Source organism: Lingula anatina, chromosome 3, assembly GCF_051362555.1.
Source record: "Lingula anatina isolate TDL-2025a chromosome 3, LinAna3.0, whole genome shotgun sequence".
Lineage (NCBI taxonomy): Eukaryota > Metazoa > Brachiopoda > Lingulata > Lingulida > Lingulidae > Lingula > Lingula anatina.
In genome coordinates, this window is record NC_141769.1 from 11059916 (window position 1) to 11083680 (window position 23765).

The window sequence follows — 23765 nt, forward strand, 5'->3', positions numbered from 1 at the left end:
GAGGTGATATTTTACACTTGCGTAAAAGCTTATATTCAAGTTAAATTCTTATCTTCCTTCGTCTGATATCTATCACATTTTTTTTATAATTTCAAAAGCATTCTTCTTTCATCTTTTAAAAATAGAATTAGTATAATTTTCTTGTAATTTTGAATATCATTCTGATTGGGTGGCAGTGTTCAAACATTTTGGGCATCAACAAGCCGTTCAAATGTAATTAGATGCATTACATCTCAGTCTTCATATTTACCCATAATTGCAGTCCTGTTTTAGTAGACCATTGTTATCATGGAGTTTCATAGAAAATAGGACAGGTGGTACATGTTTTACTGTTGTTTCCAGATGGAGGGGAGTGGTATTCCACAGTGTACATTCAAAGAGGTGCTGGACAAGCTGTTAACTATAGTAGTGCTTCCAGTCAGACAGACATTGCAGCAGGTAGGTTCACAAATAGGCACAACATAACTTCAGTCAAGATTATATCCATTTTAAAAGTGTTTACTCATCATAAAAATTTAATTTTGTCAGATCTGAGCTTTGATTGCTGCTTTTGAGGTCTAAAAACTTCGACCCTGTATAAAAGGACATTGATCAGTTTTGTAACAGATAATATGTAACAGATGGTTGGGGCATAGCCTAAATCTGGAAAGCAACATAATGGACTCTTAGTTTTTGTTGATTTCCAGGAGCGCATGAGCTATCCCAGCAGCCTAGTGTCCAACACCTGCTCTCTGCTGGCGTGTATCATAAGTGAACTGGCTGCTACAGCTACAGGATCAGAGGTGACATATTTGAAAATAGATATTTTGTATCATTTTATGGTGAACTTATTTTAACATCTCATCACATGTGAACTTATATCAGGAATAAGAATGTAGGCATTTTACTACAGTGTGTCAGACCCATAAGTAAGATTGAAATGTTCATATTCAAGCTTTGATTCTTTGCTTTGTAATAATTTTTTTATTGTCTTACATTAGTATTTTGATCCATACATGTATTCTTGTATATATGGTATTTATCTGTAGTTTTGTGAATAATCAAATATTTATTTTTCCAGTCTTAGATGTATGTATGATGATCATATTGCAAGCACATGAATCATTACAGTTATATATATTGTGTTAACTGCAGGTTGATGTGAACCCCACCAGCCGCCCTCTCCTAACCACTCCCAACCGCTTCCAGCGCACTAGCTCTAGTGCTTACTGGAACACAGGAAATGGGAGTCCTGATGCTGTATGCTTCTCTGTGGACAAGCCGGGCATTATGATAGCTGGCGCCACTGTCTATGGTGCGGGAGAGTCTTATGATTATGAGCTAGAGCTCTTAGATGAGGTATGTCTTTTGTTCAAGAATGTGGATAATAATATATCCATTAAAGTCTCAAATATTTACCTATAGGTTTCAAGGTTAATGAGCCATTCAAAACCTGTGAAAAAGTTATTATGGCTTATGAACTATTTAATTTTTGATGTTAATTTATATCAGCAGATATAATGCAGTGAAGATCATTATTTTTAATGCTAGTTCTTATTGACTTTTAACCAGCAAAAGAAAAGCAGTGAACTAACAAAACACACATTTATCACATTTTACATCTTCTCTTACCCAGCAAAGTGAGGGCAGTGAACACACTCAGAGGTGGAATACCCTAGAGATGACCAAGGGCACCCTCACAGCAGAGGACTATGTGGCAGACATAGGAGAAATCAAGTTTGACAGGCCTGTACCCATCAAGGTGTGTAAATGAAAATCAGAATTGCCTAGTAGAAAGAATTATTACATTGTAATAAATAAGTATTTGTATGTCCATCATTGCTGTCATATATGTTAGATCTCAGTTTTTATGATATCTTTATACTCTTTCGTTTATAGTTGTTTGCATATTTAGTGTTTTGTGTTTGTGGGACAATTTTTGAAAACATCATTTTGTCCTCTAATTGCCAAATTACAAACTTAAAGTGCCTGTTTAATTTTATTTTAGGAAGGGCAGAAATATGCAATTAGAATCAGAAACCACGGTCCCCGTACATTAAATGGTGACAGTGGCATGACATTGGTGAAGTGTCCAGACGGCACATCTTTCACCTTCAGTGCCTGTTCTCTGAGTAGTAATGGCACAAACAACATGAGAGGGCAGATCCCTCAGATACTATATTATAGGTATGGTAAATTGGTCCTGGTAATGGTTTTTCAGTAAACATAGTAATATCCTCCTTTTTTCTTAAAATTTTTGTCAGCAATTCCACGGTTTTAAAAAGATTGTTGTCCAGAAAAAGAAAGTAACACTGGCCACCAATAATTTTCAGATTACCTGTCTTCAGAAGCTATATATAAGCATGCTCCAGTAGACCAATTCTTTGATTTAGACATCTTTTCCCCATTTCTAATTTTAGCACTGTCCAAGAAGGAGAGAATGAGCACCAGAATACCCGCAGCCTTCTCGAGGGTCAGTCCCGCAAGAATGTGTTGTGGTTAGCTAATAGTATTATCAGAGCGGCAGCTGACTTATTGAACAGAGCTCAAGGACACGCAGGTCTGTAAAAAACAGTAAATATAATATTAATCAAATAGATTGAAAGATTTTGTAGAACTGCACCTCCTTGTTTCTTCATAGGTGATTGATTGTCAGAGATGGTATTCATATTTCTCTCCACACATCAGTTGTGTTAATGTGGTGGATTAATCTAGTCTTAAAACCAGTCTGGGTTCAATGTCCTGTTTGAATGCCTTCATGGTGACCAGGAGCCATTATAGCACCACTCTTTACTTTGTCCTTTTTGATAGTTGCTCACTATGATGTCTCTCAGTACTTCTTTAATTATTTGACTTTCCACTATCTTACTTCATTTCAGTTGAGAGTATGTCACTGTCACTAGGTAACATTGACTTCACTATGTTGCATTATTGTATTGTTGTTTGTGGTAAATGTAGTTCAGCATTGTCGTTTTCCACCTTTTTTTCAACTGAAAATATATCACTTGCACTGTCTAGATAGAAAGTCTTGTTGCTGGTTAAGTTATTTGACAATAGGGTAGGGAAGAGGGGGTGTTACTTGAAAGAGTGTGACGAAACTGCCACTGAATCATTCTAAATGTGCTTTGATATTATATTAGTAAAATAATGCATTTGATGTGATGTTGTATTGTTATCAATTTTGGCTCATGAACGTATCATTTGTGGTGTTGTTTGCCATTTTTACAGATATTTTGATTGCAGATTATAACAAAAAAAAAAAAAAAAACTATCAAAGTTGTACAGTGTAAATATACATATTAGTTAACATTTAAGTCATGAGGTTCTAGTGTTTCCAGTTTTATAAGACTGAGTCAGACATAATTTATATGTATTGATTATTTGAGTAAGTTTTAATATATATGATGCATCTTTTGAGAATTTTGCATATATTCGTGTTCCTGTGCATGGCAAACAAGGATGATACTTAGCTAGTGATGGTGTTGTACTTGTGTCTACCTAAATAAGCTGTATTCCACAAGTTGCATGTTGGCATAGGAGTCCAACTTCTTGACATGGATCACCATGTCAAAATTACAAAGATTATTGTTTTTACATTGTTACTTCTACAAAAGTCATGAATTTCTAAAACTGCTTAGTATATTGGATACAAGTCAGATTTCTGTGTTAAGAGAACCACCTGAAATTAATTTCAAAGCATATATCCTTTATAATTATAACTATTAAATAGCTCAAGAATCCCTAGACATGAAGTCATTGTAAATGGGCGTAACAGACAATTCCCATTTTCTTTAATGGAAAACTTCAGATAGAGAAATAATTTATTTATTTATTTTCCAGCGGAAAGTCTGTCTGAGACCCTTGGTAAAGCTCACATCTTCTCCTCACTCCTACCCCTGGTTTTGGCATATATTGGACCAGTGGCTTCACAAGATCCAAGGGTAAGTAATCACACAGATTGTGCACATGTGTATACATGACTAAGTGAAATTTGAACTTGAATGCCCATATGAGAGTGCCCCTTTGCTGATACTTGTAGCATATATGATAAGTTAAAGTGCCACTCCTATTTCCTCTTTCCATATTACACTCCTCGTAACATATATCCCACTGATGGCTATTCAATTTACCAAGTATGAGAGCATTATTCTATTTGTGAGTGAAGTATATTCTTCAATATATATATTTCAGAGTGCTGTCCAAACCCTGAGTCTGGTCCAGGAGCTGCTGCCACCTATAGCAGCGTTGAACATTATCATGGATGCAATTCAGGCTGAGAAAGGTGGTCCTGAAAAGGCCAAAGTTCATAATAGCAATGGAGGCAATGGGCTGATGGAATTCTCAACCACCTCCCAGCATTATGCCATTGTGGAAAGTGACCATCCTTATAAACCTGCTGCTGTGGTCAACTATAGGGTAAATACTTTGTGTGCTTGATAATTGGTATTTGATAAAAAAACGAGAATTCATGCTAAATGAATTTTTTCATATTGCCACCTTGTCCGACTGCTTGGCTTATTGTCCTAGTAGGGAAATACTGAAGAATCCAAGTAACACAGATAATTATGATATTTTAAAATAGTATGTATTATGTAGGAAATTTAAATGCATTAACAGTTAGTAAGTTGATATTTGTGTATGTCTCTCTATATCATTATAGAATATGCATTGTGACAACATTAAATAAAAGAAAGAGCAACAGGGAAGGACAGTACCATACCATGAAATATCTTGTTACTCAGATGAAAGATGGGTCTTTTTGTTTGTTTAAAAATATGAGTTTGTGACCAATCTAAAAAATGATTATTCTCTAATAAAGATACAACTATTATCCATCACTGTACTTGTAGGTAACTTTCCCGGAGGATGTGAAGTGGATGTCACTGGAGTTTGCCCCAGAGTGCGGCACAGCACAGAATGAGGACTGCCTACAGCTGTTCATCCCTGCTCATTATTCCGCCAAGCAGGTGGCAGCACACAGGCAGAGCATGGCCGATACTGACCTGGACACTTACTGGCCAGTGTTGAAGAAGTTCTATGGCCAGCACAATTGGCCGAGCATGTCAATTATCCTGCCAGGTAAAAATTTTTTAAAAATTGGTTGAGAGCCAGAGATGAGATTTTTGTGACTATCTGCAGTTTTCTGACTTTTTTGGAGCCGGGAAAGGGTTTGGAAGGAGGGGTGGGTCAGTAAAATTAACCAACCAGTTTTGAAAAGCTGTTGCAGTATTGAAAAATGTCACTGGTCAGGTGAACAGTTGTTCTGCCAAATGGGAATTTTGACATTAGGCTAGATTTACCAGATTAGTCTGATTAGGAAGAAGTAAATAATGCACAAAGGTTCCAGATAGTGTATAATCATATCAGTTCTTCACTTGTAGCCAAGTGAAGAACTGGTATAAACTCCCTGACAGAAAAGTCTGATTTCTAAATTATTTCATTCCTAGGTTTTTATTTTGTTCTTGTATAAAATTAAACTGTGCTTCATATATCCCATTATTGCTGTTTAATTAACTCCTGCACACTGTACAGATGAACAAGGCATATTTGTTTGACTTTGAACACATGTCCAATATTTCATTAGGCAATGAAGTGGTGTTCTCTCTGGAGACGGCCTCGGACTATGTCAAAGATGACAAGGCCTGTTTCTATGGCTTCAAGTGTGCTGTAGTGGCATATGAGTGGTCTGCTGTTCCAGCTGAGGTGAGGGTTGTGAAAAGGCCAGAGTGTATCTCTCTCTCAAGTTTTTTTTATGACAAAACTAAAAAAGATTGATCGAAAAAGATGAAAAATAAAGATGTGCTATTATGACATGCATGCAATAATTTTGACTGGTTAGAATTAACTAGTTAGAAGTATTGAGTCAAACTAACAAGATTTAATTGATATGATGGCAAAAATCAACATGATGGCTTCTAAAGAGTAGATTGTGGATTTAATTTATCATTTTGATATGATAGGGAGTGATGCAGCTAGAGAAAGAAGTGGCCTACTTGGGGTCCATGTGTGCAGCATCTCTCATGAGGAAAGACATTCAACTTCCTGCAGGTAAGTTTGTTCCTGATGTTATTGTGCTATGACCCATAAATTGGTCACAAATGACAAAATTATATGTTAGGGAAAAGGTGATATAACAAATTAAATTGCATCTTAAATGTGCTTCTCTTCTTAGAATTGAATTTGATTTTAATTACAGAATTTATTTTGTAAACATTTTGAATTGCCTCCAGATGATGTGGAGGGTAAAGGAAAAAGAAAATAAGGCATAAACTGAAATTACTGACTTACTATCAACTTGGATTTTTCAGCTTCAGTAGAAGAAGTAGAGGAAGACCTAGACCTGATAGATGAAGGGGCTCAGCAGGTGTTCAGTGCACACTCTTTTCTTCTGGGAAAAGGTCTCGCACTGTCACAACCTCCCAGTATCATGCAGGCATTAGATGGTAACCTTCCATACAGCAGCACATCCAATGAGAGAGCATTTCTCAAGGACTTTGCATCCTGCACGCCAGGAACCAGTGGAGGGAGGCTGGCAAGGTATAGTAGTTATATCGAATTTATACTATAAACCTTTTGGATAGCATATTTGATTACTTAGAGGTCAAGTGGTTAAGGATATGTGATTCATGGCAATTTTGTATTCCTGGCTGTCTATTTTTCTGTACATTTTTAAATCTGTTAGCTGAATAAAATAAGTAGTAGTTAAAAAATATTTTGATTAATTTGGCACAAGGACCACTGATTAAATATTTGGAGAGAAAGAGATAGTGGGAGAGGGGAGGGAGCTGTTGAGATGTTGGCAAAGTGATTTTTGGAAGATACTGCAGCACTTTTTTTAATGAATTTCCACATGCAACCTGCCCTGAGAGCCATGTCTGAAGTTGGCATTAGTAGATAAATAGATGTTACTTCATTGAAACCACAGATTGTTACTCTAGACCTTGATTATTTCTGCCCAGGTGGCTTCAGCCAGATTCCTACCTTGACCCTAAAGCCACTGATATCCAGTACAACAGAGAAGACCTGCGCTGTAGCTGGCCTGCTGTGATCACTGTGCAGACCAAAGACCAGTATGCCCAGCTGGTGCATGTGCCCAACCTGAAAGTAAGTCTTTTTGATGCATGGATAGACTGTGCTTGTAGTTTTAGAGCAGATGCAAGCCAACTTAAAAGTATGTTAATGTGTAATGATTAAATAAAGATATTTAAAAAAATACATAATAGTAAAGTTAGTTGAAAAATAAACTTTTTCATTTATGATAAAGAAATGCTGAATTATGACTTTCTATGAATAATTTTGGGTACAGTGTGAGCTCCAGGGATTATTTTGGAAATAAATGAAATGCTGCTATGGTTTTTTGTGCAGGTTGAGGTTAGGGCTGTCCCATTTGACAACAAGGAAGCAGATGCCAACAAGAAGATACGGCGTCTGAGTAAAGCAGCTGAGGAGGCAAACCTGACATTTGGAGGCCATCCTGCCCCAAATCTGGATACACAATACGAGGTGACAGTGAAGGACAAGAAGGATGCCTTTCATGCTATCACCATGATGAAGGTAGAGTCATATTACGAGAAAGTATTTCTGACACCCCAAACTATGGGATTTCTTGCTTGCCATTGAGTTTGAAGTGTTTTAACATTAAAGGCTAGAAAATAAAAATTTGCAGTTTGCATGTGACTTTTCTTTTTGCATATAATCTTAAAATGTTATATTTTGCATTACTGTTTTTTTTTTAATGATGTTGGATTATTTGTAAGAATATTCTTATTCTGAAATGAAATTTAGATAAAAAATGACTTGCCAAAAATTTTAAAATGAGTTATCTATCTACGGACTCTTCCAGGCATACGAGCAGTACTCCTTTGAAGAACTTCGCTATGCTGCTCCAGCAGTGCGTCGTCCCAGTGAAAACATGCTCGTCTGCAGTAACGGAGATGGCACGTATGCATGTCGCTGGACGCCAGCCACCTCAGGCTGGTACAGTGTATATGTCAGTGTGGACGGCTTTGAAACAGGTAACACTCGAACAATGTGTCAGAATAGGTTTTTTGCAGGATGAATTTTAACAGTACATGGATGGACTTCATTTTTCAGTAAGGCAGGGTGAGATTCTGATGAAGAAAGTTAACCTAGTCAGAACTTTTAAAGCCCTGTGAACCTATGTAATACTGATCTATGGCTGTTGACTGATATAAGTATTCTGATGTCAGTCTGATATCAGTCAGTATTAGTCTAGAAGTATGAAGTGTAAGCTGAGTGTTACATTTAATGCAGCATTGAATTTTGACTTTTTATTGAAAGATGCTGTGTTCATCCTTCTGTAGGTGAAGTCCACAAGATGGAGGTGAGGGAGCCACCTATAGGACTGAACCCTCCCACTCAGCTGCCTGGGAAGAAACAACCATATCAGCCAAGCAAGGTATGGGATGGACTTTGCTTCAGTTTTGCTTATCAGTGCAACTCACAGTGTATAAACTTAAAATGGTTGAGGTCGATGCCACTCATAGTAGACTGTCAGTTGAATGAAAGGACATAATTAAATATTTTATATCTTGAAAAAATTGTAATCTTTGCACTGAGACTTGAAAGTCATACATTTCTGTACATACAATTTGTATACAAGTGGTATTGGATGATCAGTGATATCATAGTACGCCTTTATTATTCCAGACCAGGAAGTTTGTTGCTCAGTACAGTGCTGGTCTCAGAATACGTCTAAATCCCTCCCTCCATAGTGAACAGATTGGGATCATCAAGCCAAGTGGTATTATATCATTCACTGATGAGGTATGGATGGGATTCTTCTTTTCTGTCATGTTTTGGAGAATTAAGGTTTCAACTATTTGCAACTTTTGCAGTGACTCACTCATATAAAAGATACGTATATTGTTGACAGAAAATGAACTGTGCTCTAAACTTGAAATTCTCCTTTCTTGACCAGATCCACAATGACGACGGAGTCTGGTTGAGACTGAGCCCAGAATCCATTAAAACTTGGTGTAACAATGGCTACAATGAGGCTTGGGCCATGCAGTACAACCAGCACCTTGGCAAGACCATGCTGGTTCCTGTTGAAGAGCCAAAATCCATCCTGGATGAGATAATAAAAGACACCATCCTAAGACGCCTGCCAGAGATTCTGCAGGAAAGAGGGATGCGCCCCATGTCAACAAGCAGTGACACATCCACTGCTGGAGCTGAGAATGCTGCGGCTGCCACAATAACTTCAGCGCCATCTTCTGTTGGTGCCACTGCTGCACCAGTTCCAGCCCCCATTGCCCAGGCACCACCTAGTTTGGCTGAGGCCACACCACCACCCCCTGTTAAACCACCAACAGGTACAGGTTTGTTTTTCAGATAATGATAGACAATGTGGAGGTGGGCATACAGCATAGATCTTCACATTCCTTAGGTGTTAGTGTTCCATCAAGTCATGTCAAATTCATAATATACAAATTAAAAAGGTGTTGGAGAATGCAGTATTCTCAGAAGTAGTAATTCTATTTGTCACTGTACACAGTGCAACTGGCATTGAAAGTAGGTAGATGTAAAAAGGCACATAAATACAGTAAATCTTATTTTATTATTTTAACTTTTGGTTTAAAAGAATAAAAGTAGTTATGAATGTTGGTTCTTGAAATTTCAAACTTGAAGATCAAATGTATATGTTCACCTTTTATATCTGCACATTTAATACTTATTGTGTTTTATTGCTTCTATATATTTTTTTCCTAACAGTATGACTGGCATAGCAAATCAACTGTTTGTATTACAGGAGGCCCAGGTGTATATCAGGTTGTCAAGTGTGGTACATCAGGTCATAATATCAGATGTGGTCCTGCGCTGAAAGCTACTCCTATTGGCATGTTGGTCCTTGGAAATCAGTTGACAGCTGAAGAGGATGTAAGTACACATGTACTTCAGTTTTGCTGTATAACTGGCTGTACAACAGATGGACCTGGATCTCCTATTCTCTCTCTCTCTCTCACACACACACACACACACACACACACACACACACACACACATATGCACAAACAAGAACACACACAGTATCTGTCATGATTAGATGAAAAATATATGCATTATCAGGTTTCAATTTACAGGTTTTCTTCAAATATTTCGAAAATCAAATATTAGAAATATAATCCGAAATTATCAAATCAAAACAATATACATTATAGATAGTGAATCCTGATGGCACCTGGATCAAATTGGATGCTAAGAGCACAGCTAACTACTGCCACGAGACTGATGGAGAGGCGTGGTCCCTGGTGCGAGGCAGTAACGGCATCACATATCTACAACATGTGGATGACATCAGTGGGGAAATAAAGGACCCCTTTGCCTTTGGTTTTGGAGCTTCTGCCCTTGGTTCCACTGCGGCACCCCCAACACTAGGAGCTGAAGGAGAGGCTGCAGGGGGTGATGGGAAGGGATTTGATTTCACTTCGGCACAACACACTCCATTCACTTTCTTTGGAGCATCAAGTCAAGGTAAACATGATTGAATCTCTGACATTCTTAGCGTTTTTTTTTTTTTTTTCTTTTGAATACTGGCATACTGGAAGGAGTCAGATATGTGAAGTTTGTTGGTGGTTGAATGAAATTTCCTTGGCATTCAACATCAAATAGTCTGTCAAGGTCTAAAACATATTTGATCTGGCAAGACATTCTTTATTGACTTTGCTTGTAGGCAGCAATGGAGAAATTTTTTTTTCATGAGCTTTGTTACAAGTATCTCCGTCATTTCATTGATTACTGGTAATTTTAAGGATCATGATTTTATAAGCATCAGATTGTGACACCCTTTCATCTTGCTTTTGTGGATTAATAGTTTAGATTGGAGCTTATAAAGATTTATTTGCTAAGTGACTATCTTCTGCTGATCCCATCCCATGTATTTATTTTCTTATTAACATTTCATATTTATCTAGTAACTTTTATGGCAGGATGCAGTTAGTGAGGTCTGAAGTAAATTAAGGTTGTCTTCTTGCTAAGTGCCATTGCTTTGCTTGCAGCGCCATCTACATTTATGAATACATCAAATGATGCTATAAATACTGGAGTGATGCTAGGACCTGGCACCTCTGGCCCCCCATTTGTATTTGGGAGTGGGTCGGGGGCAGGTAGGGACAGCCTGCCAAAATATAGACGACTCAGTGTTGTAAATTGTTGTGTGTTTATGTTGAAGAGTTTTCTTTTCAATCCTTCTTCAAATGTTTTTGCTGTGAAATTAAACGTTTTTGTCAACTGAGGTTTTGCACCAATAATATTGAAATATACTCATGAAAGAAATGTATTGTTTTAGACCCTATTCCCACAGATTTTAGATCGATCTATCCCCGTGGGGAGTCTCACGAAATTACTGTCAGCTTAGCCGGCTTAAGCATCTGTCCCACCTACTAAAAGCTATAAGGGGGCAATTAACTACCGTGAGCACTCGGCTGACATCAATTTAGCGAGAACCCCCAGGGAGTTAGGTCGATCTAGATGGATCGATCTAAATCTATGGGAATGCAGTCTTAGATATAATTGTATGAGTTGGTGATATTCCAACAACCTGAAACCTGAAACTGTCAAATTATAAAAACTGATTTGGCGTGTGAAAACAAGTATGATTGAAAAATAAAATTTGTTATGATGACATGGATGTTTGATATTGGTAAATTTTTTTGTATATGATGTAAATATTTAGGGGAAGGAATCTTTCACAGATTATTTTTCAGATTTATTTCTGTGTGCTGTTGTGAGTTTTAAAGTAACAACTGTACATATCCTGTTTTACAGTATCTCCTACCTTTAAAAAACACTTATTTCTTTATGCATGTAGTACTATGTTGTCTTTATATTATATTCAGAGAAAAAATACTCTAAGCATTGTGCTATCTAATATGACACTGTTAATTAAGGCTATTGTAGAAAGTGGGAGGGGAGATGAAAGCTGCCATGTCAATTATGATCAAATTTTCCTAGTTTTCTTTGTATTACATATTTAAATACTTATTTTGTTGTACCACTGTAATTATATATATAACTGTTAATACTAGAATACAACAGTGCATAATGTTTTACAAGTATTTGGTTTATTCTACATATTTGCACATGTTTATTTGTTCTTCATAGTCAAAACACCCTTTGGTGCCCCAGCCACCCCAAGCAGCCCCAGAACAGCAGCAGGTACAAGCTTCACCTTCCCAAAGAACCCAGAAGATTACGAGGCCCTCAAAGGAGCTGCACCTTTCAAGTTAAGCAAGGATATGGGGGCAGACTTTGACCCCGGGATAAAGGGACAAGATTATCCGTTCAGGTTCCCCAAGGAATTTGGGGACATGGTCCCGTCTGTGGGGCCAGGGAGGGCCACTCCTCCTCAAGTAGGAAGTGCTATGTCCCTGACCCCGCCCTCAGGGAGGATGGATGGGTCAGGGGACGGCATCGACACCCTGGGGGTGCCGGGAGTGTCAATCAAAGACCTGGTGAAGGCTTTAGGTAGGTTAAAGAGATGAAAATTCTTACTGAATTTTGAAGTGATGTGCATCATGGTTACTTTGAAGTTTATTTGAGCGTGTGTTGAAGAGCATTAAACTTTGCTGTGTTGATTTATAGTCTTTGTGGTAGTTGCTGTTATCTTGCTCACGTGTAGGGGGTGTATAACGGCAGATAGATGGTCTCAGAGGTGGGAGGCATTTAAGGAGAGGCAGACATGTGGGGGACATTTAAAAGTGGGCCGACTCAGACGAGGGGGACATTTAAGCAGGGGAGGGGGGAGTTGAACATGCAAATTTTTTAGTTGATATAAAAATGACAGGGGCAATTTTTAAGTTCATTTAAAGTTTGTAAGTCTATCTTTTAATTAATTTTAGTACAAATGTTGACAGGAATTGATGTTGTGTAGTCTTAATGTTGTGTTCTTATGTTAATATGGCTAATTCAAGTCCTTTATAGTATGCTTAATACTAATCAGTTCTTAATCATTTCCTTAAAGGAAAATTGTTTCAGATATATGCTTATTAGATGAGGAAAAAAATGAGCCAATACTGATTTGTAGCCATGCATTCATCTAACTGATACACTTCTTTTAATCTATTTTGTTGTATTTTATCAGGCAGTGCATATTAACCAGTTTTTAGGATGACTTTATATCACAGTAAACACTTCAGTTTCCACAGTGTTCATGCATAACAGTTATAACAGGAACCATTTATCCCAAAAGTGATCATACACACATATAATATCAAATAGTTATATATTGTTTACTTTTATTGCAGAATTAAAAAGGATAACAATATCACATTATTTCTAATATATCACGCAACTTTATTTTTTTCCTGTGGAAAGCAATTTTTTCAACCAATGTGTAAAAGATATCAGTATGGAAGTGTGCTGGAAAGGAAAAAGTGAAATGTCTGCTGCTTTATGCTTTTTCTGCTTTCCTTGTGATTCTAGGCAAGTTAAAATTTGAGAGGGGTCTGAGTAGTAAATCAGTATTTAGAGCCCTGGAGAGGAGGAGGGAACCCCCCTTGGAACCCCCCAGGGTGAGCCCTAGGGATATCACCAGTGCCCAAGAGATTAGGGAGCTAAGAGCCTTAATAAGGAGGCTGGGTAAGACAGGCATGAAACAAGTCTGTCATAAGTAGCTCCATTTCAGTGTTTCCTATTGGTTAGATTTGACCTTGGGTCCAGTATGGGGATGTCTGTTGGTTGGATTTGACCTAAGATAACCCACTGTCATCCAATTGTTGTTCTTAGTCTCTGGTTCTGGAAGTGCCTTTGATTTTAAAATTTTCAGATCAGTTGAAAATTCTGAATTGTGCCTTATTTACTTTTAACTTAACTAAGAAAGACAAAGTAATATTTCATTTTTGTGGAAAAAATATTTCTCGCATTTTGAAATTGCATTTCCAGAATCATAAGCAGTCCGACTTCATATTTCTTTTTTTCACATATTTATTTTGCATCCTGCAGTGTGCTGTTTTCAGAATGTAATTGTTCTATCGTTCATGCCTCTTGTTGTTGTTGTTCTCAATTTTAACTATGTTTATTTTAAACAGATCGCGGAAAAGATTATAAACTCCGGAAGCTGAAAAAAATTGGTGAATGCAAATACTTTTTTTTACTTTCTCCTTTATTTATAGAATAGTTCCTTGGTTTCTTATTTATTGTCTAAACTTGCATGCTAATTTAACTTGCATGTATATTTTCATCTAGTGATCAGGCATTCTAAACCTTTATTGTTTTAGTGTCTATGTCCATTTTTTAGTTTGCCTTATAGACAAAATACACATATTAGTACCAGACAATATACCGTTTCACAATTCAGATTCAAGTACTTGTAGTGTTTTTCAGTAGACCTTAAATTTGTTTTGAAAAGCTCTAAATTTCCTAATGGCAGCATTCTATGAATTAATGCAGACATTGTGGTTCATGAGCCCCAGAAAATTTAGACTTCCCACTTGAATATTTTGATTATTAAGTGTTTTGGTTTGTAATTTAGCAGAGGTTTAAAAAGATTGTCATTTTAAGAACAGGAATTTCAAAAAGCAAGATGAAAAACCATTCTGGCATAGATCATGTTGGTAACCACAAACTGGATTATCAACAGTGCATACACATTATCTAAAATTACAATTTCACAAGACTCTCAGATCAAAATATAGAGCCTAAAGGTTTATCTCATAGAACAGGCTTTAAAGAGGCATGTGGTGCCTTAGCCATTGATTTAATAAATGTTTGGTATTTATGTTTGCAATCATTATGTTCTTTTGTAGGATTTTTCTCATAAAGGGAAAATGTGGTATAGATAATATTAAAATTATTTCAACAGAATGTTTGACAATAGAGGAGTGCATGTGTTGAAAAAGTTGCACATTTTTTTTAACATTGTAGAATTTCTGGTCTGAAGCATGATGAATTAATCCATATGCAGCTCTAACTTGACATCTTCAATTCTGTTAATCAGTTATAAGAAAAAATATCAATCAAAGACAAAGTCTTGTGTAAATTTTTTATTTGAAAAAAAATTTTTTTTTGCTGTTTAAATTGATTTTTTGTCAAGTTTCAGTTGTTTGAACAAAAGTTGCACACTTTTATTTCAAATTAACATTATTTTCTAATACCTAGTACTGTATACATTCATGCCAAGAAAGTCATATATTAACTTCTAAATGAAATGTCTGATTAACTTTCAGCAGGCTTTAAATGATCCAGTTATGTTAATATTATATAACAATATGTTTTTTTTTTGATAAAATTTTAATGAAGAATTGTTATTAATCGAAACATGTTAAAATATATTTCCCATCATTAATCCCAATGAATAAGTTGTTTTCTGATGTTTTCTCACTTAAAATGAAAAGCGTATTACAATAAAACAGTAAGTGATGCATTTAAAATTTATTGCTTTCAGATAATGGTAAAGTTTTTACCTTTGGTTTTTGCTAAGACGTAACCTGAAAGTATTATTCTTTTTGTCATTGGTACCATTACAATGTTGTCATCATATTCAGCCGAGGCGTTTTTATGATCATAATGGCATTCATTGTTTTGATAATGTGTTTTACTTTGCTTTGCCATATATTTTTCAGGAGAAACCAAAGCTAATGGTAACCAGAGCCCGTTAGCGACACCTCCTGGAACTCCCCAGAAAGCTGCCACTCCCCCTGGCACCCCTCAGAAAGTGGCCACTCCCCCAGGCACTCCCAAAAAGATCCCCTCGAGAAGCTCCAGCCCAAAGCCCATACCTGGTAACTAAGATACTTGGAATAATTCTCTGTTTTTTTGTCATTATCAGAATTATTGTTATTAAAGTGTTTTCTTCTCAAATGTCATCTGTAAAGAGAGAGAATTTGATATCTAGTTCAAGATTTCTGGATTTAAGGTATTCTGCAATATGGAATAATTTGGAGATATATTTTTAAAATTTAATGATTAAATTATGGTAAAAGATACCAAGCAAAATAAATATAGTTTAATAATACCAATTTAAAAGTATAAATAACAGTTACAGAATTTGTGAATATAATAGGGGAGCAGTTTGTTACTTTAATTTGTTTTTTTTCCACGCATAAATGCTGATGAATATGACATCAAAATCTTTTCCTTATAACCAAAAGGTTCTTCCAAGCACACCAGTCTGCACAGTGGCTCCCCCAAACATGAGGTATTACTCCGAGAAAGGGTCTCACCTAGCCCCCCAGGGACACCGTCATCTAGTGGGGGGAAGAGGGACAGTGGGGCACAGTGGGTGACCCCTCCTCAGACACCCCCTAGGTTCAGCTCTCCACCCAGGGGAAGGTAAGTTATAGTCCCTTATATACATATTATCCTTATGCAAGTACAAAAGGAGTCTTTTGTGTCTTGTCTTTTTTTCATTGTAGGGAATTTCATTAAAGGATATCATATTTCTGAAGTACATTATATAAAAGTTATTTAATTTGCAATTTAGTTTCAATAATTTTTGTAATATTTCAGTCCTCAGAGAAGTTCCAGCTCCAGTCCTGCCAGGAGTGGGAGCCCCCATAGTAGTCCTAGCAAGAAGGCTGCTGATAATGTCAAAGCTCACTTCAGTATAGGAGCAGCCGGACCAAGGGAGGAAGCCAAGTATGTCTGTGCATGGCCCCAACACTTTTTAATAAATATCTAGTGTAGAGGCTCATTCTAGCAGTAAATTGAAAAAAGGAGCATTTTTCACTTTTAAAAGTATAAAAGTATCTGTGAAATTGATAGAAATGAGATGAAATATTATACAGTAAAGCATTATGAATGGTTTAAATATTTGTATTTTGTATGCATCATTTTAGGTCTACATCTCCAAAGTTGGCCAGGAAAGACCGATATGGCAGTAGGTCCCTTCGCACTAAGAGAGAGAGGGCATCTTCACCATCCCCTAAGGAGACCTCATCCACCGCCCCTCGCTCCAAGTCTCTGCCCCTCATGCAACTGGGCAAACAAAGGCAGCCTGTAAAGCAGGCCCTATCGCCCTCTGTGGCTGAGTGCCTGAGAGCCGTCTTTGCCTCTTTTCTGTGGCATGAAGGGGTGGTCCACGATGCCATGGCATGTGCCTCATACCTGAAGTTTCACCCCAATCTTCAGAAAGACGTGAGCCCCCTAGAAACTAAGAGCAAGAAAGAAGATTTTCTAATGAAGAAAGATCAGGGTGGAGATTCTGGTAGACCCGTAAAGCCAAGTTTTCCTCCTGACTTGATTCCAGGCAAGCCAGAAGAGCAAAATTTCAATAACGTTAATGTTAACATCAATGAAGCTGCATCGAAAACAGGAGGAAAAAGTGGATTGAAAGATGACGTTTTCTTAACTACTCCGTCACCAGGGACTAAGGAGAGACATAAGTCTGAGAGCCACATCCGTGAGAGTCAGGTGCGCTTTAAGTCCCCCACAGAGGAGGGTCACCATGTTAGATTTAAGCTGAGCTCTCCAGATAAGGATGTCATGTCACCAATCACATCACCCAAGGAGGAGAGAGCAAAATTGGTACACATATATTTGTTACTATTTATTTCAGTCTATATTTAGAATGAAAACCACTGTTTTTCGTTGCAAACCATAATGACATATATTAATGTAGGTTAAGTATGCTTGGCCACATGTTTAGGATTTAAACTTAATCTGTAGAAAAAAAGCAGAACTCAGAAATAAAACAGTAAAACATCTGTAAGTTTAAATTCATTGTTTTGCATGGAGAAAAAGGGGTCTTGAATCAGTGAAGTAAATTTCAATTTTTTCAAAATATTTATTCATACCAATACTCTTTTATACCATGCTATAACAATGTCTCTTTATCGCTGCAATGACTAAAACAGAATTATCAGATAATGATGTTATGTATTTCAGCACACCCCAGAGTTACTCCCCACCCTTCAACACCTGGTCCACCTGTGGGAAGGACTGTCACTGGCCACTCTTAGAGTCATTCAACAAAACCAAATCTCTGCTAGCCCTGCAGCATCGGCCATAATGAGAGTGAAAAGAGACGACAAGAAGGACTTGGAAAAGGAGAAGGAACGGAAGGTGAAGAACAGGAAGCGAGAGGGAAAGCTGTTGGAGCCAGGCAGAGGAAACCTGTTTGGAGAGGCTGCTGGGATATTCGGGAGCGGCGTTGAGGAGCGGAACACAGTTTGTGAGCTATGTGGTGGGACGTATCCCTATCCTGTGACATACCACATGCGTCAGTCCCATCCGGGATGTGGTCGCCATGCAGGGGGGCAAGGTTACAACAGCGCAGGTCACTTCTGTGGAGGCTGGGCGGGGAATTGTGGCGACGGAGGCCTAGGGGGCAGCAGTTGGTACTTAATGTGTGACCGCTGCCGAGATAAATATCTGCGCGAGAAAAAACAGGTGCAGAAAGAGAGAAGTAAGAAATCAAAAAAGAAATCCATATCCCCAGTGAAGCAAGCTTCCCTACCGGTGCCCACTGAGCCACATTTGATCATGAAAAATAATGCAATGTTTCTGCTGGACTTGGACTGTGCAGCTGGGCTCAATCTCCCATCAAATGCCAAGAAACAACATGACCCAAATCTTCGGCGCGAGTCCAGTCTGCCCAGTGTCTATGAGGACAGCCTCCTGGATATTCACTCATACCCTCTTGTACCCTTCCAGTACCTCATGCTCAAGCATGCTGATGAGCACGATTCGGCCTTTGCTGAAGACATGATAATGGACTCGGAGAGCATGTGGAGAGAGGGAATGGAGAAAGTGGTGCCCTACAACCGCCCACGCTTGCCCACGGAGCCAAAGATGCATCTAATGAAGATTGGAAGATTGGAGTCCTTGCCTATAAAACATGAGAAGAGGATGCACGTGTCCATGGGACCAGTAAGTTACTGGTTTCAGGATGTGTGATTTTCAGGCTTTTAAACCTTGATTTATATGTAGTAAATGCATAGCCTTTTGACTTAAATGATGATGTTAGTACAGCATGGGGAAAGATATAAGTGAGTTTGTACCAAAGTTAATTTTTTGTCACTTGTGAAAAAACATCAATATTGTGAAAATGAAGTTAACAAATTTTTGTAGTTTATGTTAATTTTTAAACTTTGTTGAAATCATTCTTGTAAAAACTAAAGCTTCATGTGGCTTATTTTAAGGAGGGGAGAGCTAGGTCAGGATCTGAAAGTGAATCCCAAGAAAAGCCCATGTCCAGGTCTGTGGAGAATTCACCTGAAGATGGCACCTACACAGCAAGGGCCAGTAGTGTCCATTTTTATCGCAGCATTTCTGAGTTCCACACTGCAAGCAATGACAATGAAGTAGAAGACAGTAACAGCAACATGAGCAAAAAGCTGCTCAGGAGGAGAAATAACAGTGGGGGGTTTGGAGGTGAGAGCAGGAATAATGTGCCACTTCTTGTTTTTCCCATGTTGGTTCTAGCACATTCGAATAAAATTTTGTTGAGCGTAGATTTGGAAATTGATATGAAAGATGTCATGGACTATAAGTGCGCTTTTTATTGCCAATGCATTTTTAATTATATACCTAAGGCTATGACAAAAAGCATGTAGAATTGTGTAACAATCCAAGCAGTTACCAGTGTAAAAGGTCATTCCTGAGTTGTTCATTAGTGATTTATACGTTAATGATATAATTCTTATTTTCACCTTTACAGAGAGTGGTCTTTCTTTACTGAAACACCCCTCCAAGGCCATGGAGACTCTGATATCATCACTTGAAGGTGGACACCTTGCCAAGAGTTTGGCTGAGAAAGCACTTCAACGTCCAGTAATGTCCTTCATTGTCCAGCGCCATGACTTGGACAGTTTACAGCTGGCGATGAAGCAGGCACTCAGAAAGGCAGGCTGTAGGGTGTATGCAATGCAGGTGAGAATAATTCTGGTATAGTTGATAATATGTTTTTATAGGTCAAAATATTAGTTGGGTGATGCATGATTAAACACATTTAAATTGTGCAATTACAGGTTCAGCAATTATTGGAAGAATTGGAAAATCTGCACCTTTTTCACGGGGTTTTAGAAATCTCTCACTTTACATTTATTTTTTGTTTGTATTCTCAGGCTACCAACTGGTTACTTCGCAGTGTGACCCAACCCTCTTGTCTTCATGACATCATGTGGTTCTTTGTTTCTTCTCTCACCACTCGCCATGGCAATGGGGATGAAGAGGACATGCACGACCACAAGGACAACCACCACAAGAAGGAACTGGAGGAAAAAGCTCTGTGTGAGCACCCGCAGTCCGATATCGTGATTGGGGGAGAAGCCATGCACCCGCTATCTACGGCCTTCCATGCTTTGCTGCAGAGTATATCTGATGTCATGATGTTCTTACCTGCTGGGAGTGCATTACAGGTAACTTAAAATTTGTGGAAAAGACGAATGAAATTCTTTGATTGGCAAGATCTTGCATTTATCTAGTATTTCACACTGATCTGAAGGCCAGTGAAAAAATATCAACAGTCTTGCCTTTTTGCTGACACCTAAGTCTTTGAATGGGTTTTTATTGGCTCTGCCTTAATTATACATTACCTGATTTTCGTTTTTAGCAAATGGCAGTGCGTTGCTGGTGCCTAAAGTTTATCCAGTCAGACCACCAGTTTCTTCACAAATGTCACGTGTTTAGTAACATCAGCCAGATATTGTCACGCTCAGACGAGGCTGAAAAGGCACCGCCACCTGGTGCCGGAAAGGAGAACAAGTCTGTGAGCTGTCTGAAGGATTTGACCCTAGGGGCAGAGTGCAAAGCTTCTAGTAGGCAGGCCATGGTGCCTAGTTTGATGGGTAAGTAATATGTGTGTGCGCAGGTGTGTGTGTGCATGTGCACACGTGTTATTATGCAAAAGTAACTATTTTTTTCCTCATGCTAAACCTAACAAAAAGAAAAAAAAAAAATATATATATATATATATATATATATATATATATATATATATATATATATATATATATATATATATATATATATATATATATATATATATATATTTACTTAGTGTGACTGATTAAAAGTTATACTCTTTCGGGGATTTTACTTTAATAGCACAAAAAATCACAGCAAAAATAAAGCAATTTTTTTTTTTTTAAGTTCATCTATTCCATACTATTGTAGCAATTATTGAAATTGAAGTCTTTCCCTCTTATGCATTTTGATGATTTAGAAGTAAATTTTTAAGAGTTCAACTGTTTTCCTTTTCAGACAACTCAACAGAGACTTTCTGGGAGAGTGGCGATGAAGATAGAAACAGGACAAAATCCCTGACACTGTCTACTATAGAGAGAGCTAGTATTAGACAGATAGCGGTCCATATAGACAACACCAGAGACTTGGGCGTGAGTATGACACACGTAGTAAAGGCAGATGCCTGTATTGACCATATCAGAAAATGGGGTTGATTACGTGATGTGTGAGTGACAGCTAATACCATAGGGGGCTAACATAGAATTATGAATTAGCCCAGAAAGTTTTTCTTTTTGTATTTAAACTACAGGAAAAAAGCAACTGCTTAGTTTGCACTTTGTGTTGGGATAACTTTAAATTGAGAAGGAGAACTTTGGTGTTTGGATTTTAACAATCTAGGCCTATTTCTTTGAAAAAATAAACTGTGATTTTATTTTGATTTTCTACAATTCAGAATAAAGTGACTAGTGTGACATTCTACAGTGGGTTGAACTCAGAGGACTTGAAGAAGCTGAAGCAGACGGATCTTGAGCCACGGTTCACTGGCTGGGTCAGCTGCCCTGTCACTGATACTGGGTATACTCTGGCAAAACTGGAACTGAAGGTACAATGTTGGGAAGTATTTCATCAAGGGTGCAGAATATTTATCTCTCAAAAGTTGATTATCATTTTTTGGACAAAATTGAACAATTTTCAGTTTTTAAATTGTACTTTTTTCTAACAAAATGTACATTATACTTCATGCTTCTTAAATGATGAAAATATCAATGCACTTAATGCTTGAATTAAAACTAGACAAAACAATGTATGCTTGCATAACGTTACCTGTGATTCAGAAGTTCTGAACAGATGCGTAGATAGATACACTGTATCTGTTCACCTCATAGGGTCCAGACAACACGCTGAGGGTGCGTCAGGTCAAGGTGCTGGGAGAGATAGATGGTGAGAGCTGTGTGGTGCCAGGGCAGAAGTGTGCCTACCTGATGCAGCTGAAGAACTGTGAGATGGAGACACTGAAAGTGTTCAGGTTGTTGACTGCACAGGTAAATATAAAATAAAGCCTGGATGTCCAAGTGAGGAGAGCTTTGTCGTAATGGCTACCTGATGTCTGCATATTTTGAATATTAAGCATGTGAAATATAAGGGAATTCGAAATTATGACAATGGGAATGAGTCTTAAAATTGTACTTTTCAAATTGGCAATAATTTATAAGGTATGTATAATGGGAGAATGAAAAAATTGGAGAGGATATGATATGAATTATCAGCTAACAAGGAGAGTCGAGTGTTTCATGTCGATTTCCCTTTCCCAGGTGTTTGGCCGTCTGATCTCAGATGAAGCTCCATTGGAAGAGCAGAAAAAAGACGAGGTGGACAAAGGAATGAGTGAGTGGGACACTGACCTGAAAGAACACATGGTGGGCATTCTGTTCAGTAGGAGCAAACTTACACACCTGCAGAAACAGGTAGGTATATTAATTACCAAATTAAATGTTACAACAGGTCGGCTCTTGCCAATTAATGACAATTATGAGATATGAGTAGTTTCTATTCAGACATTAAATGTTCAGCAAGTTAATTTTAAAAATAAAAATAGTTTGAATTATATCTGCTGAAGAGAGAGTTAAATGCTGTCATTAAGGCTTGCACGGGTTTTTAAATCCAAGTCATTAAAGATTATATACTCTTTGGAAACAAGATTGCAGGGATCTCATAGTTTCTGGTTCCAAGCCCTGGGCTGGTTTCTCATTAAAACTTTAGCCCAAAGAATAATCTAAACATTAAGATGAAAAAATTTGTGAATTTCAACTTAAAATGATATGTCCATAGTATTAGACTTAAATGGGTAAGTGAGATAAGTATTCTTCTGTAACATGAATGATTTTTAATAACTTTTTAGTTTTAAAACAGGTGGACTGTTACATATGATTGAAGTACTACTGATTTATTAATGTATTTAGGTGTGTACCCACATCGTGCAGGCCATCAAGAAGGAGACGGTGAGGGTGAGAGAAAGCTGGGATTTACAGCTTAATCAAGGGATAATGGTGACTGAAGAACACAACAGGTATTTACAGTGGCCACTGATGTAGAATTTGTCAGTTTTATACCTACATGTAATGCTGGTGGCACTTGATAAAATAGCATTCAAGATTAAAGATATCTGTGTTTGGCTGCTATATATAATTATATCTTTGTATGGGTAAACTTACATCAGAAGTAGAATTTTTTAACTGGTGGCATTACTGTAACTGTTAGAAAGTGGAGCATTGCTCTAATAACTGTTTGAATAATGTCCCATCATTTTTTTCTGTTGTATTAAAGGTCCTCAGATGCATACATATTTGAGCTGTTATCCATGGTTCTTGCCTTGAGTGGTTCTAATGTAGGGAGGACCTTTTTGGCTCAGCAGCTTGGCTTGCTGCAAGATCTACTTAGTTTACTCCATACAGCCACACCTAGAGTACAGAGACAGGTGAGGGGAAAGAGGACAGAAACTATTTTTCTTTTGGAGATTTTTACCATGTCATTAATCTCTTCATTTGGATATTTGTTATGTTGTAGATTCATATATAATCAGTGTATAGATTAGATTAATGATGGTAGAAAAATAAGTCAACTGATATTGTACAAAAAAT

General features: G+C 37.6%; 1 protein-coding gene across 2 annotated transcripts in view; it reads left to right on the forward strand.

Annotated features, from left to right (window-relative positions):
• The window catches only part of LOC106166199 (E3 ubiquitin-protein ligase MYCBP2), a 49532-nt gene that overhangs the window by 18584 nt on the left and 7183 nt on the right, over positions 1–23765 (forward strand). Inside the window, exons 35-71 of one of the 2 annotated variants that reach the window (XM_087010021.1) lie at positions 343–438; positions 687–782; positions 1135–1338; positions 1616–1741; positions 1988–2166; positions 2400–2539; positions 3820–3920; positions 4171–4395; positions 4830–5058; positions 5564–5682; positions 5940–6027; positions 6288–6516; positions 6939–7083; positions 7345–7533; positions 7823–7994; positions 8304–8398; positions 8650–8766; positions 8921–9317; positions 9755–9882; positions 10164–10476; positions 12106–12468; positions 14031–14072; positions 15564–15722; positions 16092–16272; positions 16450–16578; positions 16779–17466; positions 17827–18810; positions 19083–19314; positions 19601–19812; positions 20007–20300; positions 20495–20729; positions 21145–21278; positions 21581–21730; positions 22014–22169; positions 22440–22592; positions 23088–23194; positions 23452–23602. In XM_087010021.1, coding sequence (XP_086866147.1) covers positions 343–438; positions 687–782; positions 1135–1338; positions 1616–1741; positions 1988–2166; positions 2400–2539; positions 3820–3920; positions 4171–4395; positions 4830–5058; positions 5564–5682; positions 5940–6027; positions 6288–6516; positions 6939–7083; positions 7345–7533; positions 7823–7994; positions 8304–8398; positions 8650–8766; positions 8921–9317; positions 9755–9882; positions 10164–10476; positions 12106–12468; positions 14031–14072; positions 15564–15722; positions 16092–16272; positions 16450–16578; positions 16779–17466; positions 17827–18810; positions 19083–19314; positions 19601–19812; positions 20007–20300; positions 20495–20729; positions 21145–21278; positions 21581–21730; positions 22014–22169; positions 22440–22592; positions 23088–23194; positions 23452–23602 — 7758 coding nt within the window. The remainder of the gene's footprint in view (positions 1–342; positions 439–686; positions 783–1134; positions 1339–1615; positions 1742–1987; positions 2167–2399; positions 2540–3819; positions 3921–4170; positions 4396–4829; positions 5059–5563; positions 5683–5939; positions 6028–6287; positions 6517–6938; positions 7084–7344; positions 7534–7822; positions 7995–8303; positions 8399–8649; positions 8767–8920; positions 9318–9754; positions 9883–10163; positions 10477–12105; positions 12469–14030; positions 14073–15563; positions 15723–16091; positions 16273–16449; positions 16579–16778; positions 17467–17826; positions 18811–19082; positions 19315–19600; positions 19813–20006; positions 20301–20494; positions 20730–21144; positions 21279–21580; positions 21731–22013; positions 22170–22439; positions 22593–23087; positions 23195–23451; positions 23603–23765) is intronic. The other variant, XM_087010022.1, reaches the window with a different exon arrangement.